Source organism: Salmo salar, chromosome 11 (genome assembly GCF_965601325.2).
Source record: "Salmo salar chromosome 11, fSalSal1, whole genome shotgun sequence".
Classification (NCBI taxonomy): Eukaryota; Metazoa; Chordata; class Actinopteri; order Salmoniformes; family Salmonidae; genus Salmo; species Salmo salar.
The window spans coordinates 120,304,717-120,327,285 of NC_138301.1; the positions used below are offsets into that span (position 1 = coordinate 120,304,717).

The following is a 22,569-nucleotide window of genomic DNA, read 5'->3' on the forward strand; positions in this document are numbered from 1 at the left end:
TGGAGGGCTGTACTGAGGGCTGTACTGAGGGCTGTACTGCTCCGAGTTGGCAACCCAGCAGCAAGGCACACTTGTTGGGTCAACACGAGATGCAGTTCAGCTTGTAGAGGAAACAGACCTTCAAGTAGGTTGTTGAAACTGTTCTGTGATATGCTGGGTATTTGGTGGCATGAATGAAGAGTGACGCAAAACAAAACATGCTGCCAATCAGTTGACTTTGAAGGAGTACACCACCCCCCGCATCAGTCCTCCACTCCTGTTACGGACTACACCACCCCCCGCATCAGTCCTCCACTCCTGTTACGGACTACACCACCCCCCGCATCAGTCCTCCACTCCTGTTACGGACTACACCACCCCCCGCATCAGTCCTCCACTCCTGTTACGGACTACACCACCCCCCGCATCAGTCCTCCACTCCTGTTACAGACTACACCACCCCCCGCATCAGTCCTCCACTCCTGTTACGGACTACACCACCCCCCGCATCAGTCCACCACTCCTGTTACGGACTACACCACCCCCCGCATCAGTCCTCCACTCCTGTTACGGACTACACCACCCCCCGCATCAGTCCTCCACTCCTGTTACGGACTACACCACCCCCCGCATCAGTCCTCCACTCCTGTTACGGACTACACCACCCCCCGCATCAGTCCTCCACTCCTGTTACGGACCACACCACCCCCCGCATCAGTCCTCCACTCCTGTTACGGACTACACCACCCCCCGCATCAGTCCTCCACTCCTGTTACGGACTACACCACCCCCCGCATCAGTCCTCCACTCCTGTTACGGACTACACCACCCCCCGCATCAGTCCTCCACTCCTGTTACGGTCCACACCACCACCCGCATCAGTCCTCCACTCCTGTTACGGACTACACCACCCCCCGCATCAGTCCTCCACTCCTGTTACGGACTACACCACCCCCCGCATCAGTCCTCCGCTCCTGTTACGGACTACACCACCCCCCGCATCAGTCCTCCTCTCCTGTTACGGACTACACCACCCCCCGCATCAGTCCTCCGCTCCTGTTACGGACTACACCACCCCCCGCATCAGTCCTCCGCTCCTGTTACGGACTACACCACCCCCCGCATCAGTCCTCCACTCCTGTTACGGACTACACCACCCCCCGCATCAGTCCTCCGCTCCTGTTACGGACTACACCACCCCCCGCATCAGTCCTCCACTCCTGTTACGGACTACACCACCCCCGCATCAGTCCTCCGCTCCTGTTACGGACTACACCACCCCCCGCATCAGTCCTCCGCTCCTGTTACGGACTACACCACCCCCCGCATCAGTCCTCCGCTCCTGTTACGGACTACACCACCCCCCGCATCAGTCCTCCACTCCTGTTACGGACTACACCACCCCCCGCATCAGTCCTCCACTCCTGTTACGGTCCACACCACCCCCCGCATCAGTCCTCCACTCCTGTTACGGACTACACCACCCCCCGCATCAGTCCTCCACTCCTGTTACGGACTACACCACCACCCGCATCAGTCCTCCGCTCCTGTTACAGACTACACCACCACCCGCATCAGTCCTCCACTCCTGTTACGGACTACACCACCACCCGCATCAGTCCTCCGCTCCTGTTACGGACTACACCACCACCCGCATCAGTCCTCCACTCCTGTTACGGACTACACCACCACCCGCATCAGTCCTCCGCTCCTGTTACGGACTACACCACCACCCGCATCAGTCCTCCGCTCCTGTTACGGACTACACCACCACCCGCATCAGTCCTCCACTCCTGTTACGGACTACACCACCACCCGCATCAGTCCTCCACTCCTGTTACGGACTACACCACCACCCTCTGGGCCGCTATCCGTCTCCTACGCACTTGTGCCCGGCTGGGCCTCTGTTCATGATCGCCACACCTGTGCCCGGCAGGTGATAGAGCATGGGCCTCGCAACACCAGGGTTGTGGGTTCAATTCCCACGGGGGGACTAATATGAACATGTATTACTGTAAGTCGCTCTGGATAAGAGCGTCTGCTAAATGACGTCAATGTAAAATATCTTCAGTAGGACTTATTAGATAATTAAGCTTTTATTATTAACAGGCCCATTCAGTAGGTGTTGTATCGAGGTTCCATTCGTATGTGAATTAATTAGTACATAATTACAATGTTTGGGGACGGCAGGTAGCCTAGTGGTTAGAGCGTTGGACTAGTAAAAGGTTGCTGGCTCAAATCCCTGAGCTGACAAGGTAAAACATCTGTTGTTCTGTCCCTGAACAAGGCAGTTAACCCACTGTTCCTAGGCCGTCATTGTAAATAAGAATTTGTTCTTAGCTGACTTGCCTAGTTAAATAAAGGTAATAATGATGAAATCTTATACTGAACTAAATGCAACATGCACCAATTAAAACGATTTTACTCAGTTACAGTTCATATAAAGAAATCAGTCAATTTAAATAAATTAGGCCCTAAATCTAAATCAGATTTCACATGACTGGGCAGGGGTGTAGCAGTGGTGGCATAGGCCCACCCACCTGGGAGCCAGGCTTACCCACTGGGTAGCTGGCCCAGCCAATCAGAATGAGTTTTTCCCCACAAAAGGGTTTTACTACAGACAAAAATACTCCTCAGTTTCATCAGCTGTCCAGGTGGCTGATCTCAGATGATACCGCAGGTGAAGAAGCTGGATGTGGAGGTTCTGGGCTGACATGGTTACATGTGGTCTGCGGTTGTGAGGTTGGTTGAATGTACTGCTAAATTCTCTAAAACCATGTTGGTAGAGAAATTAACATTACATTCTCTGGCAACAGTTCAGGTGAATAAAACTTTGAGACATCTGTGGCATTGTTTTGTGTAACAAAACTGCACATTTTATTGTGGCCTTTTGTCCCCAGCACAAGGTGCACCTGTGTAATGATCATGCTGTTTAATCAGCTTCTTGATATGCCACACCTGTCAGGTGGATGGATTATCTTGGCAAAGGAGAAATACTCACTTAACAGGGATGTAAACAAATTTGTGCACAAAATGTGAGAGAAATAAGCTATTTGCGCATATGAAACCGACACTTTACATTTTGCGTTTTATATTTTTGTTCAGCGTATATATATCTTCAAAAACATTTCCAAAACATACATTTGACACAATTCAGATGAAATGAATACATTGTATACCTAGAAAATAAGAACATAACGGTACATTGTATTAATTCAACAACAAAAAAATTCAACTGGGTCATGGTTAAATCCACATACAATATCGCCACCGTGTGGCCAAATATTATAACTACCCTCAATCCCATCTACGGGCCACAGATAAATCCATATACAATACCCCCACCGTGTGGTCAAATGTTACAACTACCCCAAAACCGTTCTGCCTTGCTCCCATACCCTTCTGCAACTAGAGAGCGGACATGTTATCCCTGTCATAACGGATAGTTGGATACTTAGTGCAGGGATTTGCTGCTAAGGGAAATCATGGACGCCGTAAACGCTTTCAACCATGAGGTGAGTTGTCCCACAGAGCGTCGAGACTGTGTTTATTTCGTCCGTTAAAAAATGGGGACCGTCGTGTGTGTATGTGCTGTTGTGGAGACGGGCGAGAAGGCCTGTTTATGGAGGCCTTAGCCCTAACTAGCTAGCTACCTATCTGTGTATCAGTAACAGCTCTAATTCAGGATTATTATTTTTTGTTGTTGTTGAATACTTTCCCGTTAAAAGGTGTTTTTTTTTTTTTTTTTTTCCCTTTTATAACTCGCTCGATATGTGAAAGTTTTTAAAACGAACGTTTACGTTAGCTATCATGCAGTATTGAAACGGCTACGTTGACTAGGTAGCTAACGTTAGCTTGCTAGCTAGTTAGTTATCGACATCCAACACGATAGTTAACAGCATGTTAACTTAGAAAGTAACTTGACTTCTGCTAGTTAGAACAAAATAACAGCTGCTGTCAAAGGTTTTTTTTATTTTTATATATATTTATTTTTACATAACTAACGTTAGCTAGTTTAAATAGCTAACAATGATTCGGGTTGTGACTAGAGGGAGTACAGCTAACGTTACGACCTGGAATATAACTTCCCCCCCCCCCCCCTGTAGTATGTTAGCAGCAGGTTAGGATAATTACGTGTCAGGTTAGGAGATTTTTAAATTAAGATTAGGAAATGGGTTTAATAAAGGGGCTAGTTAAAAATATGCTATGTTATTAACATGCTACGAAAAGTCACTTCCGGTCGTAACTGTGTTCCCAGTTTACAAACCATGATTCGGTTAAGCTAGTTAGCCACATTGGCTAACACAGGAAACATTGAAGAGCGCTTAGCTAGCTGTAATAATAAGAGAGCCTAACGTTACATCCAATGATATATATATAATAAAGCCCGAGGGGTGTGGTATATGGCCTATATACCACGGCTAAGGGCTTTTCTTATGAACAACGCGCTGGGCGCCTGGATACAGTCCTTAGCCGTGGTATATTGGCCATATACACCACAAACCACCCGAGGTGCCTTATTGCTGTTATGAACTGGTTACCAACGTAATAAGAGTTAAAACACTGGTATATGGTCAGATATGCCGCGTCTTTCAGCCAATCAGCATCCAGTTCATAAAGCTACAGTGTGTATTTACTAAATGACCGACAGAGGGCGCTGTCATGGAGGCACCGACCACCATTATGATAGTCAAGAACAGCCTCCATAGGAATGAATGGGAATCTACAGTATTTCAATGTTAATGTTTCAAGAACAGCCTCCATAGGAATGAATGGGAATCTACAGTATTTAATGTTAATGTTTCAAGAACAGCCTCCATAGGAATGAATGGGAATCTACAGTATTTCAATGTTAATGTTTCAAGAACAGCTTCCATAGGAATGAATGGGAATCTACAGTATTTAATGTTAATGTTTCAAGAACAGCCTCCATAGGAATGAATGGGAATCTACAGTATTTAATGTTAATGTTTCAAGAACAGCCTCCATAGGAATGAATGGGAATCTACAGTATTTCAATGTTAATGTTTCAAGAACAGCTTCCATAGGAATGAATGGGAATCTACAGTATTTAATGTTAATGTTTCAAGAACAGCCTCCATAGGAATGAATGGGAATCTACAGTATTTAATGTTAATGTTTCAAGAACAGCCTCCATAGGAATGAATGGGAATCTACAGTATTTCAATGTTAATGTTTCAAGAACAAAAATACATTCCATGTAAATATGTATTTGTTGTGGTGGGGACTGCAACATAAGAACTCTATAAAATATATATATTTTATATTTGAGAAATTACTGACTTCTATTCAAGTTCGTACAATAATATGTTGTTTAAAAACAAAAAGTATGTATTAGTGTCTGTACTGAAGAAAAAAAACAATTTTATCTTCCAAATCCTGTAGCAGTTGAGATGCAACACAATGTTCATTATTTTTTATTTTGTCTAGGAAAGTCAGTTAAGAACAAATTATTATTTACAATGACGGCCTACACCGGCCAAACCCGGACGACTCTGGGCCAATTGTGCGCCGTCCTATGGGACTCCCAATCACGGCCGGATGTGATACAGCCTGGATTACTACAATGTAAAGCTGGACAAGTTAATGCCTAATCCCATAATAATGTTTTCAATATTGCCGATCAATTTAAGATCAGTTTTATGGAATAGTTATTTCCCCATAAAGTCAGTAAAAATAAATGGCAATTGTCATTCAATAATAATTAATCTAAAAGACCCAAACAAGGGCACTGCGTTCATCCACCTCTGGCCTGCTCGCCCCCCTACCTCTGAGGAAGCACAGTTCCCGCTCAGCCCAGTCAAAACTGTTCGCTGCTCTGGCACCCCAATGGTGGAACAAGCTCCCTCACGACGCCAGGACAGCGGAGTCAATCACCACCTTCCGGAGACACCTGAAACCCCACCTCTTTAAGGAATACCTGGGATAGGATAAAGTAATCCTTCTAACCCCCCCTTAAAGATTTAGATGCACTATTGTAAAGTGGTTGTTCCACTGGATATTATAAGGTGAATGCACCAATTTGTAAGTCGCTCTGGATAAGAGCGTCTGCTAAATGACTTAAATGTAAATGTAAAAAAGTGGTTCACTGTAAAAACAGATTTATTTACTGGTCATGGCGATCCAATGCTGAAAGCCCCGTATCATACTAAATATACAAGTAGATTTACCAAATCTACACAGAGAAAAGCCCCATAACAAATAGCCTCTGTATCACGCTGAACCTGTATTATCTGAACGGACACAGGTAGAGGGCAAGACTGTGCAATCTCCCCTTGAGAAACCAAATCAAATCTAACAGGTTCTCAAACAGGTACATATAAGCACAGGTACGTCCATTTTCTCGTATTTATCATACTGACTCCAAAGTTTGGTGCACAAGCCACATAGCTTACTTCTATGGGCACTGATACGCACAACCAGAATGACAGAGACACACAGAACTCTAAACATAACCTGGGAAATATGAACAAAGGAAACGATACACTATGTTAGTAATTGTTGCTTGAAGCCCGGAGCTTGCAAAATAAACACTTTATATTCTTGATCAACAATTTTTTTTTTTTTTTTGGAGCTGCATATTTATTTATTATGTTTATCCTCTCTCTTCTTTAAGTTGAGATCTGCGTTGTACCCGATCCTATAGCTGTACAGAAAATCCACCATCGGTTCACTAGCTCACCTGACCTCTGTTGATTGAAAGTTTGCTAGTCCAATCAGAAGGGGCGAAGGTTGCGTTTCACTAGCCAATCTGTTGCGTGTATTTTTTTTTGTTGCAACAGCGATGTAACGGGTACTGTCTCTGGCTGTGTGGAGAGTACTCCACGGACCCTGTGCCACCAAAATGACTGACATAACGTTACAAAACCCGGCCAGATCATTTCAAGTCATCAGTCTCAAGTCAAAGTTGAGTCACGAGTCTTGATGGTCCATATCAAGTCTCAAGTTATTTTATTTTCTGTCGAGTCTCAAGTAATCAAATTTGTGACTTGACTGGTTTTAAATGTCCAAATTTAAAATCAATATGCTGAAATAGGTTGTGATATTTTGAAGACCAAAATACATAAGTTACTCAATACACACATGCCACACTTGTGTTCAGATTACTTGGTATTTTGCTAAATTAATACCTTTTTATAAACGGCTGCTCACCAATATTTACCAAGTGGTCACTTGACTGGAATTGATTAGCTTGTTCTATTGTAATTAATAATAGATTGCGCAAATTAAAAATCGCCTTGTCCTTGAGAGATTTACACGGTTATCAAAACGTCACACCAGGGTAAGTCTGCACGAAACACAGACCTTATTTTAAGCGTTTCTATAACCCGCTTTTGGGAAAAATGAATGGTGGAAAAACAATTGGAACCAATTTCCTTGTTTGACCACTAGGCTTTATGGGTATTATGGAGGTGTCATAATTGTCCCAGTTCCATTGATTTCAATTCAATATCAATGTGAGGGATTAATTGGCGCAAGCTATTAATTACAGTAGAACAAGCTAATCAATTCCAGTCGAGTGACCGGTCCAAAAAAATGATTGGAACCATTTCCCTGTTTTGACAGCTAGGTTTTATGGGTATTATGATTCCTACTGTGGTACTCTTTAACAGCGGCGACTGTTTTCTCTCTTCTAACAGACAAACCTCAATGAACTTGTGTATATTACATGTCAGACGTTTATCGACGTACAGTATACTGTATCTCTGTGAGGATATTATTTTGGTAGTTCGCCAATATGGGAAAAGGGAGTCGTTTCTAAATGGCAACATTGGGTTGGCTTTTCATTTTAGTGATAACTTTACCCTCAAATCCAAGAAATCATGTGAGACCACACACGTTTATAGGAGGAGAGCTCAATACGGGATCTGAAAATAACAGCTGCCTTTCTAAGTCCCACTACGGACTGGCGCATGTGACAAAAACACTGGTACTAAACCAAAGATATTGATCATTTTTTTTAAGCAATCGATTTTGTGAGATCATGATGACTAAACTTTAATACTTAACCACCAATCTGAGGTTAAAAAAAAGGATGTGTTTTTTTCCTGTAATATTTGTGTGGTGAAAACATAATGTAGTAACAAGTTCTGTCCACCTTAGGGACATTATTCATAATGTCAAAATAATTTAGGTTGATAATAAATGAATCACACTCACAGATTTTTTTACAACAATATAATTTGTCACTACTTTAACCAGAGAGTTTTTTTAGTGACAGTGCAGCAAGCAGCCTGAACGTTTGGGGTCCCGAGCAGTAGGCTGGCTGCTAACATTAACTACATTTTATTGTCAATGCGCAATATTTGTTCAACAGTTATGAAAGGACTATTAGAAAATACATAAAAACAGCAGTTAAACTGGACACACACATATATATATATATAACCACATCTATGCTTATTAATAACATCAACAATGGGGTTATCGTTTTTTTGTTAGCTAGTTAGCTAACTAGCATATTACATGCGTTGCTATGGTTACGCAGTACCACAAGCTGTCAAGAGGACATTTTCTACACTGGTCATTTCGATACTTTACATATGAATTGTCTTCCCATGTTACATTTACATTTTAGTCATTTAGCAGACACTCTTATCCAGAGCGACTTACAGTAGTGAATGCATACATTTCATACATTTCCCCCCCCCCCCCCCCGTACTGGTCCCCCGTGGGAATCGAACCCATAACCCTGGCGTTGCAAACACCATGCTCTACCAACTGAGCCACACGGGACTACTTGAATTGGCTGTTTTTTTTAATGTGGGGATATTGTTTTTCCCTGATTCACTTCCCAAAAGGAGGAGTATGATCATGTTTCTATATGTCATTGGATACTCCTTATAGTCCAAGGACCTTAACATGTTCTGTTTAAAGGTGAATTGGCTCTGGAAGCCAAAACAGCCAAACGCTCCGTCTAAACGTCAATCGTTTGTCAATTGTGGTACGATTCTAGAAATATAAATCCCTCTACTTTCATATCACACATTAAAATAATTTCACAAATTGAAAATACACACTTACACAGTTGCACCCCAACGTATTTTTCAGTGATAAAATGTTTATCACGTTCAGTCCGTCTTCCGTTTATACCCAGGTGTTCGGAGACGCAGATAGCTAATTAACACAGGTAGTCCACTCTGTCTTCCGTCTGTTTTCCATAAACAATGAGCTGTAACATGGAGTTATGGCCGTGTGGAAACAATAACCCTATAAAAGGTGTGTAGTCATTTAACCTTTTTGTTTTTTGAAAATAATTTCTCGCTGACTTTAAAGATATGTTTGTTATATTTCCAAAACTGTACCTCCAAGCGATGCATGTTTAAAAGCCAAGTGCAGTCAAAAATGTGATTTATTTATTTTTTTCCCCCTGTGTTTTTATAAAAAGATTTCCACACCGTGAGGCTGGAATAATATTGTGAAATTGTGAAAATTATGATAATGCCCTTTCAGTGTAAGAGCTGTTTTGAAAAGACTGCCTGACATTTCAGCCTGTTTTGTTGGGATGGAGTTTTGGTCTGTCTTGTGACATCACCAGGCGGTTAAATTAGTTAATAGACCAATAAGAAAGAGAGTTTCAAACCTCTCTACCAATAACATCGAGTTTTTCCCTCCCAACTCTGACCACTCCCAGAAAGTTCAAGAAAAATTCTTGCTTGAGAAATTGCTTTTTGCAAAGAAGCAATAGTGCATTCAGAAAGTATTCAGACCCCTTCACTTTTTCCACATTTTGTTAAGTTAGTCTTATTGTAAAATGTATTAAATATTGTTTTCTCCTCAATCTAGACACGATACCCCATAATGACGAAAATACATTTTTGCAAAAAACACCGAAATACCTTATTTACATAAGTATTCAGACCCTTTGCTATGAGACTCAAAATTGAGCTCAGGTGCATCCTGTTTCCATTGATCATCTTTGAGATGTTTCCACAACTTGATTGGAGTCCACCTGTGGTCAATTCAATTGATTGGACATGATTTGGAAAGGCACACACCTGTCTATATAAGGTCCCACAGTTGACAGTGCATGTCATAGCAAAAACCAAGCCATGAGGTCGAAGGCATTGTCGGTAGAGCTCTGAGACAGGATTGTGTCGAGGCACAGATCTGGGGAAGGGTACCAACACATTTCTGCAGCATTGAAGGTCCCCAAGAACACAGTGCCCTCCATCATTCTTAAATGGAAGAACTGAGCAATCGGGAGAGAAGGGCCTTGGTCAGGGAGGTGACCAAGAACCCGATGGTCACTCAGACAGAGCTCCAGAGTTCCTCTGTGGAGATGGAAGAACCTTCCAGAAGGACAACCATCTCTGCAGCACTCCACCAATCAGGCCTTTATGGTAGAGTGGCCAGACAGAAGCCACTCCTCAGTAAAAGGCACATGACACTCCACTTGGAGTTTACAAAAAGACACCTAAAAGACTCTGACCATGAGAAACAAGATTCTTTGGCCTGAATGCCAAGCTTCACATCTGGAGGAAACTAGGCAACGCTCATCACCTGGCCAATACCATCCCTAAGGTGAAGCATTGTGGTGGCAGCATCATGCTGTAGGGATGTTTTTCAGCAGCAGGGACTGGGATGGAGTCAGGATCGAGGGAAAGATGAACAGAGCAAAGTACAGAGAAATCCTTGGGGAAAACCTGATCAGACTTGGGCGAAGGTTCACCTTCCAACAGGACAACGACCCTAAGCACACAGCCAAGACAATGCAGGAGTGGCTTTGGGACAAGTCTCTGAATGTCCATGAGTGGCCCAGCCAGAGCCCGGACTTGAACCCGATCGAACATCTCTGGAGAGACCTGAAAATAGCTGTGCAGCGACGCTCCCCATCCAACCTGACAGAGCTTGAGAGGATCTGCAGAGAAGAATGGGAGAAACTCCCCAAATACAGGTGTACCAAGCTTGTAGCATCATACCCAAGAAGACTCGGGGCTGTAATCGCTGCCAAAGGTAATTTAACAAAGTACGGAGTGAAGAGTCTGAATAATTATGTATATGTGGTATTTCAATTGTTTTATATTTAATACATTTGCAACAATTTCTAAAAAACAGTGTTTGCTTTGTCATTATGGGCTATTGTGTGTAGATTGATGAGGGGGGAAAAATATTTTAGAATAAGGCTGTAACAGAATGTAGAAAAAGTCCAATGGGACTGAATACTTTCCAAATGCGCTGTTTTTTGTTGCTTAGTTTAAAAAATATATTTCACAGCAACTTAGATGGTACAATGATTTACTACATTATTCAGTGCCTGTTTTTCTCACTAACTGAAATTGCGCAAACAGTGTAGAATTTTAGCAACCAGAAAAGGACAGTTGTTTTCCAATAGAAAACACAGTCAAAAAGTCAGAACAGCTTTTCCCATTTAGACAGAAGTCGCACCAGCGGGAGAAATCAATAGACGAATATCACAGTCAATCAATCACAACACTGGCAATAAGTAATAATGTGCAACACTAAAATTCCACTACTAGCTCCAGATATATTATTGTAATTTCAGAAAATGCCCATTCAACATTTTATTTTATTTTTTAAATGTTTTCATAGCACCTTTTTTAATTGTTACCCAGAAACTATTTGATATTGAGATAAAAAAAAAACGGCTACATTAGCCCTTTTTAATGTTTAGAGAAAGCGTCAGGGCTCTTATCAAAACTCCCCCAGTCAGAAGAGAGTCTTGTCAATAGGAGCTAAATCAGTTAGCGTCTATGAGTGGGGTAAGCTAGCTGTAGCTTGCAATCTACCGTCAAAGATGGAACAATGAACCAGATATTTCACTAGATGTATAAATGTGAAGCATCCAGGTTGGCGTTTCCAGTCACTACCAAATATGGTAGTGAGAGGAAGCCCAGTGGCGGTCAGTGAGAGACGATGGAAGGAGATGGATTTTGGCCAACATTCTGCACATTTTTTCATCGATGAACTACTTGATCTCAACACAGTGTACTGTTTTGTATAATTTGCCCCTTTGCAAAAGTTTTTTTTAAATCGCGCTGTTTAGAAGGAGTGCAAAGGCTTCAGAGTAGGCGTTCCCTAACGCAAATATGCAGATGCATACTAGAACGCTCCAATAGGATATCGCTAGCGCGTGCTTGGCTCTGCCCACTATGACTCGTTTGATCCCATTGGAAACGACAAGCTGGAAACGACAAGCTGTGGACTATCTTGGTTTAGTTACATGGACAGACGTATGCCACTTTTGTTGTAGACTGTTTTGAGAGAAATCATGGCTGTTTAACTCATTTGTGCGTCCTGGTATTTCTTATTCTTAATTCCTTTCTTTTTAGTTTTTGGATTTGTGGTGTATTGTTTTGTATCGTTCGGTATTACTGTACTGTTGGAGCTAAAAACACAAGCATTTAGTTAGGTATTACTGCACTGTTGGAGCTAGAAACACAAGTATTAGGTATTACTGTACTGTTGGAGCTAGAAACACAAGCATTAGATATTACTGCACTGTTGGAGCTAGAAACACAAGCATTTAGTTAGGTATTACTGTACTGTTGGAGCTAGAAACACAAGCATTAGGTATTACTGTACTGTTGGAGCTAGAAACACAAGCATTAGGTATTACTGTACTGTTGGAGCTAGAAACACAAGCATTAGATATTACTGTACTGTTGGAGCTAGAAACACAAGCATTAGGTATTACTGTACTGTTGGAGCTAGAAACACAAGCATTAGGTATTACTGCACTGTTGGAGCTAGAAACACAAGCATTAGGTATTACTGTACTGTTGGAGCTAGAAACACAAGCATTAGGTATTACTGTACTGTTGGAGCTAGAAACACAAGCATTAGGTATTACTGTACTGTTGGAGCTAGAAACACAAGCATGAGATATTACTGCACTGTTGGAGCTAGAAACACAAGCATTAGGTATTACTGTACTGTTGGAGCTAGAAACACAAGCATTAGGTATTACTGTTGGAGCTAGAAACACAAGCATTAGATATTACTGTTGGAGCTAGAAACACAAGCATTAGGTATTACTGTACTGTTGGAGCTAGAAACACAAGCATTAGGTATTACTGCACTGTTGGAGCTAGAAACACAAGCATTAGATATTACTGTACTGTTGGAGCTAGAAACACAAGCATTAGGTATTACTGTTGGAGCTAGAAACACAAGCATTAGGTATTACTGCACTGTTGGAGCTAGAAACACAAGCATTAGATATTACTGTACTGTTGGAGCTAGAAACACAAGCATATCGCTTCCCCTGCGATACACATATTTTGCCGAGGTTATGTGACCAATAGGATTTGTTTTTGATTTGAGGTGTAGGAGTCACCTCTACGCGTACCGTTGACTATGTACCTACCCGCTGTACGACAGAGCTGCAGGAGTTGACCTGTTTTTTTTGTTCGTCATCTCTCTCTCCCTCTTCCGTCTCTCTCTCCTCTCTCTCTCTCTCTCCAGCTGTTCTCCTTGATGGACATGAAGCCCCCAATATCTCGAGCCAAGATGATATCCATCACCAAGTCAGCCATCAAAGCTATGAAGGTAAGGTATGAGAGTAGTGGCGTTAGAAAATCTGTGCTTTGTGGAGGTTAGAGAAGTCATGCTTTCGACAGGGACAGCGTGTGTGTGTGTGCGTGTGTGATAAAATCACTAAACCAGCCAGACACAGATTAAAGGGTAACTGTGAGATTCTGACAACTAAACCATTTCCCCGATTTCAATTCTAACTAGCGTTAAAGGTAAATCCATTTTGAATTCAATCACTTTTCGATAGAATCCATTTTGTTTTAAACTAAACTTTCCATACATGTTTTCCCATGGAAGAAGTGGTCAGAAAGTGATGTGTTTTCCCATGGAAGAAGTGGTCAGAAAGTGATGTGTTTTCCCATGGAAGAAGTGGTCAGAAAGAGATGTGTTTTCCCATGGAAGAAGTGGTCAGAAAGTAATGTGTTTTCCCATGGAAGAAGTGGTCAGAAAGTGATGTGTTTTCCCATGGAAGAAGTGGTCAGAAAGTGATGTGTTTTCCCATGGAAGAAGTGGTCAGAAAGTGATGTGTTTTCCCATGGAAGAAGTGGTCAGAAAGGGATGTGTTTTCCCATGGAAGAAGTGGTCAGAAAGTGATGTGTTTTCCCATGGAAGAAGTGGTCAGAAAGTGATGTGTTTTCCCATGGAAGAAGTGGTCAGAAAGTGATGTGTTTTCCCATGGAAGAAGTGGTCAGAAAGTGATGTGTTTTCTCATGGAAGAAGTGGTCAGAAAGAGATGTGTTTTCCCATGGAAGAAGTGGTCAGAAAGAGATGTGTTTTCCCATGGAAGAAGTGGTCAGAAAGAGATGTGTTTTCCCATGGAAGAAGTGGTCAGAAAGTGATGTGTTTTCTCATGGAAGAAGTGGTCAGAAAGTGATGTGTTTTCTCATGGAAGAAGTGGTCAGAAAGAGACTATTTTTTGGACCTGAAGGCCAAAACATTCAGGAGATAAAAGGTGCTCAAAAGTTGATCCATTTTTGCATAACATGAGACAGCCATGTCTACATCACTGGAAAATATAAAAGGGTTGAGTTTGATATCATTTAAAAAGCTTATAAACAGGGTTGTCAAACTATTTCTTCTTCTTCTTCTTCTTATTATTATTATTATTATTAAAATGTTTTTAATAACAGTCTACCATAGTTCTCTAGAACAAGCTGACACCTGTTTGTTATTAGTTCCCTGATCCTGGTGCAGAATACCCAGGGTTTCTCCCTCCCCATATTAACTGATCCTGGTGCAGAATACCCAGGGTTTCTCCCTCCCCATATTAACTGATCCTGGTGCAGAATACCCAGGGTTTCTCCCTCTCCATATTAACTGATCCTGGTACAGAATACCCAGGGTTTCTCCCTCCCCATATTAACTGATCCTGGTGCAGAATACCCAGGGTTTCTCCCTCCCCATATTAACTGATCCTGGTGCAGAATACCCAGGGTTTCTCCCTCCCCATATTAACTGATCCTGGTGCAGAATACCCAGGGTTTCTCCCTCCCCATATTAACTGATCCTGGTGCAGAATACCCAGGGTTTCTCCCTCCCCATATTAACTGATCCTGGTGCAGAATACCCAGGGTTTCTCCCTCCCCATATTAACTGATCCTGGTGCAGAATACCCAGGGTTTCTCCCTCCCCATATTAACTGATCCTGGTGCAGAATACCCAGGGTTTCTCCCTCCCCATATTAACTGATCCTGGTGCAGAATACCCAGGGTTTCTCCCTCCCCATATTAACTGATCCTGGTGCAGAATACCCAGGGTTTCTCCCTCCCCATATTAACTGATCCTGGTGCAGAATACCCAGGGTTTCTCCCTCCCCATATTAACTGATCCTGGTGCAGAATACCCAGGGTTTCTCCCTCCCCATATTAACTGATCCTGGTGCAGAATACCCAGGGTTTCTCCCTCCCCATATTAACTGATCCTGGTGCAGAATACCCAGGGTTTCTCCCTCCCCATATTAACTGATCCTGGTGCAGAATACCCAGGGTTTCTCCCTCCCCATATTAACTGATCCTGGTGCAGAATACCCAGGGTTTCTCCCTCCCCATATTAACTGATCCTGGTGCAGAATACCCAGGGTTTCTCCCTCCCCATATTAACTGATCCTGGTGCAGAATTCCCAGGGTTTCTCCCTCCCCATATTAACTGATCCTGGTGCAGAATACCCAGGGTTTCTCCCTCCCCATATTAACTGATCCTGGTGCAGAATACCCAGGGTTTCTCCCTCCCCATATTAACTGATCCTGGTGCAGAATACCCAGGGTTTCTCCCTCCCCATATTAACTGATCCTGGTGCAGAATACCCAGGGTTTCTCCCTCCCCATATTAACTGATCCTGGTGCAGAATACCCAGGGTTTCTCCCTCTCCATATTAACTGATCCTGGTGCAGAATACCCAGGCTTTCTCCCTCTCCATATTAACTGATCCTGGTGCAGAATACCCAGGGTTTCTCCCTCCCCATATTAACTGATCCTGGTGCAGAATACCCAGGGTTTCTCCCTCCCCATATTAACTGATCCTGGTGCAGAATACCCAGGGTTCCTCCCTCCCCATATTAACTGATCCTGGTCCAGAATACCCAGGGTTTCTCCCTCCCCATATTAACTGATCCTGGTGCAGAATACCCAGGGTTCCTCCCTCCCCATATTAACTGATCCTGGTCCAGAATACCCAGGGTTTCTCCCTCCCCATATTAACTGATCCTGGTCCAGAATACCCAGGGTTCCTCCCTCCCCATATTAACTGATCCTGGTCCAGAATACCCAGGGTTTCTCCCTCCCCATATTAACTGATCCTGGTGCAGAATACCCAGGGTTTCTCCCTCCCCATATTAACTGATCCTGGTCCAGAATACCCAGGGTTCCTCCCTCCCCATATTAACTGATCCTGGTCCAGAATACCCAGGGTACCATTTAAATAATAATACAAAAGAAAATACAATACAACAAGTAAAAGTGATGTAGTTAAATGTTAAGGCTGCACCAGGTCTCTCTCAATTCCGAGATATCAGTATCAAGCCCGTCTGTCTGGCTAGACTTCATCACATCATCTTATATAAGTCTCCATCTCCTGGCTCCATACATGTTTCTGTGAAGACAGACAGAGACAGACAGAGACAGACAGAGACAGACAGAGACAGACAGAGACAGACAGAGACAGACAGAGACAGACAGAGACAGACAGAGACAGAGACAGACAGAGACAGAGACAGACAGACAGACAGACAGACAGACAGACAGACAGACAGACAGACAGACAGACTACCAATGGCAGTTAGGATAGGTCATATTTGACTCACAAAACAAATACTATGTTGAAGTTTGAACAGGTCAGACTAAACCTACCTAATTCTGTTCTCCTCATCGATGACTGTTGGTGAGCAGGTAAGAGGTCAGGTTGGAGGTGAGGTCTTTGATGGGCATAGCAGCATAGATCAGCTCCTGGCCCCTCATCAAAGATACTGGTCGGTCTCTCACACACACACACACACACACACACTGATTACATTATCAATGGTGGTTATGATTAGCTTGGTGGAACCAAGCTTTCTATTTCACTTCAGATATCATCAAATTCCACCAGGCTAGGTTATACCCTGGACATTATATGGTGATCAGGCTGGTTCCACCAGGCTAAGTTATACCCTGGACATTATATGGTGATCAGGCTGGTTCCACCAGGCTAGGTTATACCCTGGACATTATATGGTGATCAGGCTGGTTCCACCAGGCTAAGTTATACCCTGGACATTATATGGTGAACACAGTGATCAGGCTGGTTATACCAGCCTAGGTTATACCCTGGACATTATATGGTGATCAGGCTGGTTCCACCAGGCTAGGTTATACCCTGGACATTATATGGTGATCAGGCTGGTTCCACCAGGCTAGGTTATACCCTGGACATTATATGGTGATCAGGCTGGTTCCACCAGGCTAGGTTATACCCTGGACATTATATGGTGATCAGGCTGGTTCCACCAGGCTAGGTTATACCCTGGACATTATATGGTGAACACAGTGATCAGGCTGGTTCCACCAGGCTAGGTTAGTCATGTCTGGCTGTTCCAGTCATAGGAACGCTCACAGAGAGGACATGTCTGCATGATGTTGATGAGGGCCCCCGTGCTGGTCTTGTCGATACTGCGTGTTCAGCTGCAAACTGGACATCTCCAGAACTACATCAGGCACTCTTATGAGGTGGTGTTGACTGGGAGGGCCTGTGACAGGGAGATATAATAGACAGCCAAGTGGTCAATTTGAATTTTGTTCCAAAGAAAGGACGAAGATTTTTGCTAATGATTCTACTAGTCGTATCTGCTTGGCCTACTAGTTTATCAAGCCGGTTAGTTATTTTTTTATACAACTTTTCACATAACGCATTACCTGTCGTTGTTGATGAAGCCGTCAGCGTCCTCAGGGCAGTAACTCAGGTCACTATCAGAGGCCTCGTGATGGCGTGTCCGTTACATAGGATGTTGAGGGAGAATGGCAATGGCACTTTCATTCTGAGGTCTTGCTTGACAAGCTGTTAAAATGGCAAGTGAACAGTGAATGCAATTTATTTTTCTGAGGTCGTTAAACCATTGCAATCACATTGCTGGACGTGTTATGATACACACCTTTGCTCCTTCTGGTAGATTCCGGTGTCCGTTCATGACGAGTCTGGCACCCAACTGTGAACTTTGTCTAACAGAAAAACAGAGTCGACGATTGTCATCAGGCCCCTCAATTATAAACATAGCTCGAGAAATAAGGTAATCTTGTTTGGAAGTTAATTCTATGCTTTATAGACTGACTGGCTCGAGATCGGATTCAGGCCAGTGATGCCGTTTACACTCTTTTTACATTTTTGAAAATGTATTTAACCTTTTATTTAACTAGGCAAGTTAGTTAGGAACAAGTTCTTATTTACAATGACGGTCTACCGGGGAACAGTGGGTTAACTGCCTTGTTCGGGGGCAGAATGACAGATTTTTACCTTGTCAGCTCGGAGATTCGATCCAGAAACCTTTCGGTTACTGGTCCAATGTTTTAACTACTAGGCTACCTGCCTCCCCCTCTTTCAATGGACACTATGCAACCAACTGGGACATGTTAGACTATTTAGCCAACTGGGACATGTTAGACTATTTAGCCAACTGGGACATGTTACACTATGTAACCCACTGGGACATGTTACACTATGCAACCCACTGGGACATGTTACACTATGCAACCCACTGGGACATGTTACACTATGCAACCCACTGGGACATGTTACACTATGCAACCCACTGGGACATGTTACACTATGCAACCCACTGGGACATGTTACACTATGCAACCAACTGGGACATGTTACACTATTTAACCAACTGGGACATGTTACACCATGCAACCAACTGGGACATGTTACACTATGCAACCAACTGGGACACGTTACACCATGCAACCAACTAGGACATGTTTTGCTACGGCCCTGGATTGGATTGGGTTTGTTGCTGCTAGTTAGTACACTGTTGTAGACATGAGTTAGCTGCTACCACCACAGCTGCATCCAATATTTATTTGTTCCCTAGGAGGGTAATGTGACTGTTTCGTCTAAATTACACTAACTTAGAGTGGCATGGAAATACGATGACATTGCTAAAGTAGGGAAATAATTCGTAGGAAACAACTTTGCCATTTATATGACGTTGTCAAATTTATTTTAGAGAGATTGCCATTAATGTTACTAGCAAAGTTATTCTACAATATATAGCAATGCTAATGTTAGCTAGCTAAGATACAGTAGTCCCCTCAATCATAGTTAGCTAGCTAAGGTACAGTAGTCCCCTCAGTCATAGTTAGCTAGTTAAGGTACAGTAGTCCCCTCAGTCATAGTTAGCTAGCTAAGGTACAGTAGTCCCCTCAGTCATAGTTAGCTAGTTAAGGTACAGTAGTCCCCTCAGTCATAGTTAGCTAGCTAAGGTACAGTAGTCCCCTCAGTCATAGTTAGCAGGCTAAGGTACAGTAGTCCCCTCAGTCATAGTTAGCTAGCTACGGTACAGTAGTCCCCTCAGTCATAGTTAGCAGGCTAAGGTACAGTAGTCCCCTCAGTCATAGTTAGCAGGCTAAGGTACAGTAGTCCCCTCAGTCATAGTTAGCTAGCTACGGTACAGTAGTCCCCTCAGTCATAGTTAGCAGGCTAAGGTACAGTAGTCCCCTCAGTCATAGTTAGCAGGCTAATGTACAGTAGTCCCCTCAGTCATAGTTAGCAGGCTAAGGTACAGTAGTCCCCTCAGTCATAGTTAGCAGGCTAAGGTACAGTAGTCCCCTCAGTCATAGTTACCTAGCTACGGTACAGTAGTCCCCTCAGTCATAGTTAGCAGGCTAAGGTACAGTAGTCCCCTCAGTCATAGTTAGCTAGCTAAGGTACAGTAGTCCCCTCAGTCATAGTTAGCAGGCTAAGGTCTAAAGTCAAACTGGCGTCATCACAATTATTTGCCTTCTTTTGAAATGTTATCGTGTTTCCAAGCCAAATCTGAGTTGTACTGAGGTAGGCTAACGTTAGCCAACTAGCTAGTTGGTAGCTAGCTAGCTAACGTCAGCTATGCTAGCGACGATAATGATGATTAAATATACATAATATATACCACCACCGGGCACCAACCAAACTCCAACCACCTATTACACATTTTGTGGATTGGTGATTTACATTTGTGGATTGGTGATTTTACATTTGTGAATACATTTGTCATGATATTGATCCCATCGTTTGACTGTGCCAGAACGCAGAATAACTGATGAATTTACGAACGCTCAACTACCGTTAAATATGGCAGGTGTTGGTAAACGTTGGCCAAAAAAAGCGTAATTAAATTAATTTACGAGTGTTGGTGACACACTCAGGTTCCAAACTCCATTTTAGACCAGACTGACTTTATGACCAAAATGATCCTATTTACACTTTGTAGTTAATTTTGACATTAGAATAAATGTTTCTGACTCATATCGATGCCACTTGCCATTTTTCAAAGTAATTAGTTGGTTTTTAGCAGCAGTCACTCTTTAAAGGTAAAAAAAAATATATATATATATATATATATATTTTTTTTTATCAAGAAATGTATGAAATAGAAACCCAGTTTATAAGCTTTTTAAATGATATCAAACTCAACCCTTTTATATTTTCCAGTGATGTAGACATGGCTGTCTCATGTTATGCAAAGATGGATCAACTTTTGAGCACCTTTTATCTCCTGAATGTTTTGGCCTTCAGGTCCAAAAAATAGTCTCTTTCTGACCACTTCTTCCATGAGAAAACACATCACTTTCTGACCACTTCTTCCATGGGAAAACACATCACTTTCTGACCACTTCTTCCATGGGAAAACACATCACTTTCTGACCACTTCTTCCATGGGAAAACACATCACTTTCTGACCACTTCTTCCATGGGAAAACACATCACTTTCTGACCACTTCTTCCATGAGAAAACGTATGATTTATTATTGTTTTAAACAAAAGGATGCAATTTTTTTTAATTTAAAATGGATTTACCCGTTAGTGCAATGACTGAACGTCTCCAGGTAGGGTAGCATATATATATATATATTAACCTTTATTTAACTAGGCAAGTCAGTTAAGAACAAATTCTTATTTTCAATGATGGCCTACCGGGGAACAGTAGATTTAACTGCCTTGTTCAGGAGGCAGAACGACAGATTTTCTACCTTGTCGGCTCGGGGATTCGATCTAGCAACCTTTCGGTTACAAGTCCAACGCTCTAACCACTAGGCTACCCTGCCGACCCAGCACACACTTAGCATCCTTTTTAATGAATCCTAGTCCTGCACTAGATAGCAGGCTAAATGGAGGATCTCCATTTTTGTCCTTGACTAGACTTCCATCTGTGTCTGTTACTAAATATCTCTTTTCTCCTCTCCCAGTTGTATAAACACGTGGTTCAGATTGTTGAGAAGTTCATTAAAAAGGTGAGGAGCCACGTCATATCTTCTACACTATATGCTATACTTTAGGGATAGTCAACTCTTATCCTTACTAGGTCCCTAATTACTGCTGCTTTTCTGTTCTACCTGGTAATTAATTGCAACCAGCTGGTGACCCAGGGATAAGAGCGTCTGCTAAATGACGTAAATGTCTAAATCAAAAAAGGGGAAGAATTTAAGCAGTGGAACTGGCTTGGAGGTCCAGATTTGAATTAGACAGCTATACATTATCCACATCCCAAACTTCCTAGCATTGGGGGTTGTTTCTGGATATGGAGTGTTGATGTGCTGGATGTTACACTGAAGACTCACTTGTATATATCTACATGTCTATATATCTACATGTCTATATATATCTACATGTCTATATATCTACATGTCTATATATCTCGCGTGCTCTCTCTCTCTCTCTCCGTCTCTGTCTCTCTCTTTGTCTGTCTGTCTCTCTCTCGCTCTCTCTCTCTTTGTCTGTCTGTCTCTCTCTCGCTCTCTCTCTCTTTGTCTGTCTGTCTCTCTCTCGCTCTCTCTCTTTGTCTCTGTCTCTCTCTCGCTCTCTCTCTCTTTGTCTGTCTGTCTACTCTCTCTCTCCATTTAATTTTCAATTGACTCTCTCTGTCTGTCTGTCTGTGTCTCGTCTCTTTCTGTCTGTATCTCCCTCTCGCTCCTCCCTCTCTCGTCTCCCCCAGTGTAAGCCGGAGTACAAGGTGGCAGGTCTATATGTTGTGGACTCCATCGTCCGACAGTCTCGTCATCAGTTTGGCATGGACAAGGACGTGTTCGGGCCACGGTTCACCAAGAACATCACGGGAACGTTTGAGAACCTCTGTCTCTGTCCCACTGAAGAACGGGTGAGACCATGCTGACGGTGGAAATGATGATGGTGGTGGTGGTGGAAACAAGTTATGATGGATACTTGAGGACGCTGTACTTTCTCAAACAAATCTCTCTCCTTTCTCTCTCTCTCCTCCTCTCTCTCCCTCTCTCTCCTCATTTCTCTCTCTCTCTCTCTCTCTCTCTCTCTCACTATCCTCCCCTCTCTCCCTCTCTTGCTCCTCAATTCTCTCTCTCCTCCGTTCTTTTTCTCTCTCTCCTCTTTCT

General features: G+C 42.9%; 1 protein-coding gene across 3 annotated transcripts in view; it reads left to right on the forward strand.

Moving 5' to 3' along the window:
* Positions 1 to 3,315: 3,315 nt before the first annotated feature.
* The window catches only part of scaf4a (SR-related CTD-associated factor 4a), a 53,489-nt gene continuing 34,235 nt past the window's right edge, over positions 3,316 to 22,569 (forward strand). For all 3 annotated transcript variants that reach the window (XM_082958330.1, XM_082958331.1, XM_082958332.1), the window contains exons 1-4: positions 3,316 to 3,494; positions 13,429 to 13,512; positions 21,412 to 21,456; positions 22,158 to 22,319. In XM_082958330.1, the coding sequence (XP_082814456.1) occupies positions 3,465 to 3,494; positions 13,429 to 13,512; positions 21,412 to 21,456; positions 22,158 to 22,319 (321 nt within the window). In that variant the 5' untranslated portion in view covers positions 3,316 to 3,464. The remainder of the gene's footprint in view (positions 3,495 to 13,428; positions 13,513 to 21,411; positions 21,457 to 22,157; positions 22,320 to 22,569) is intronic.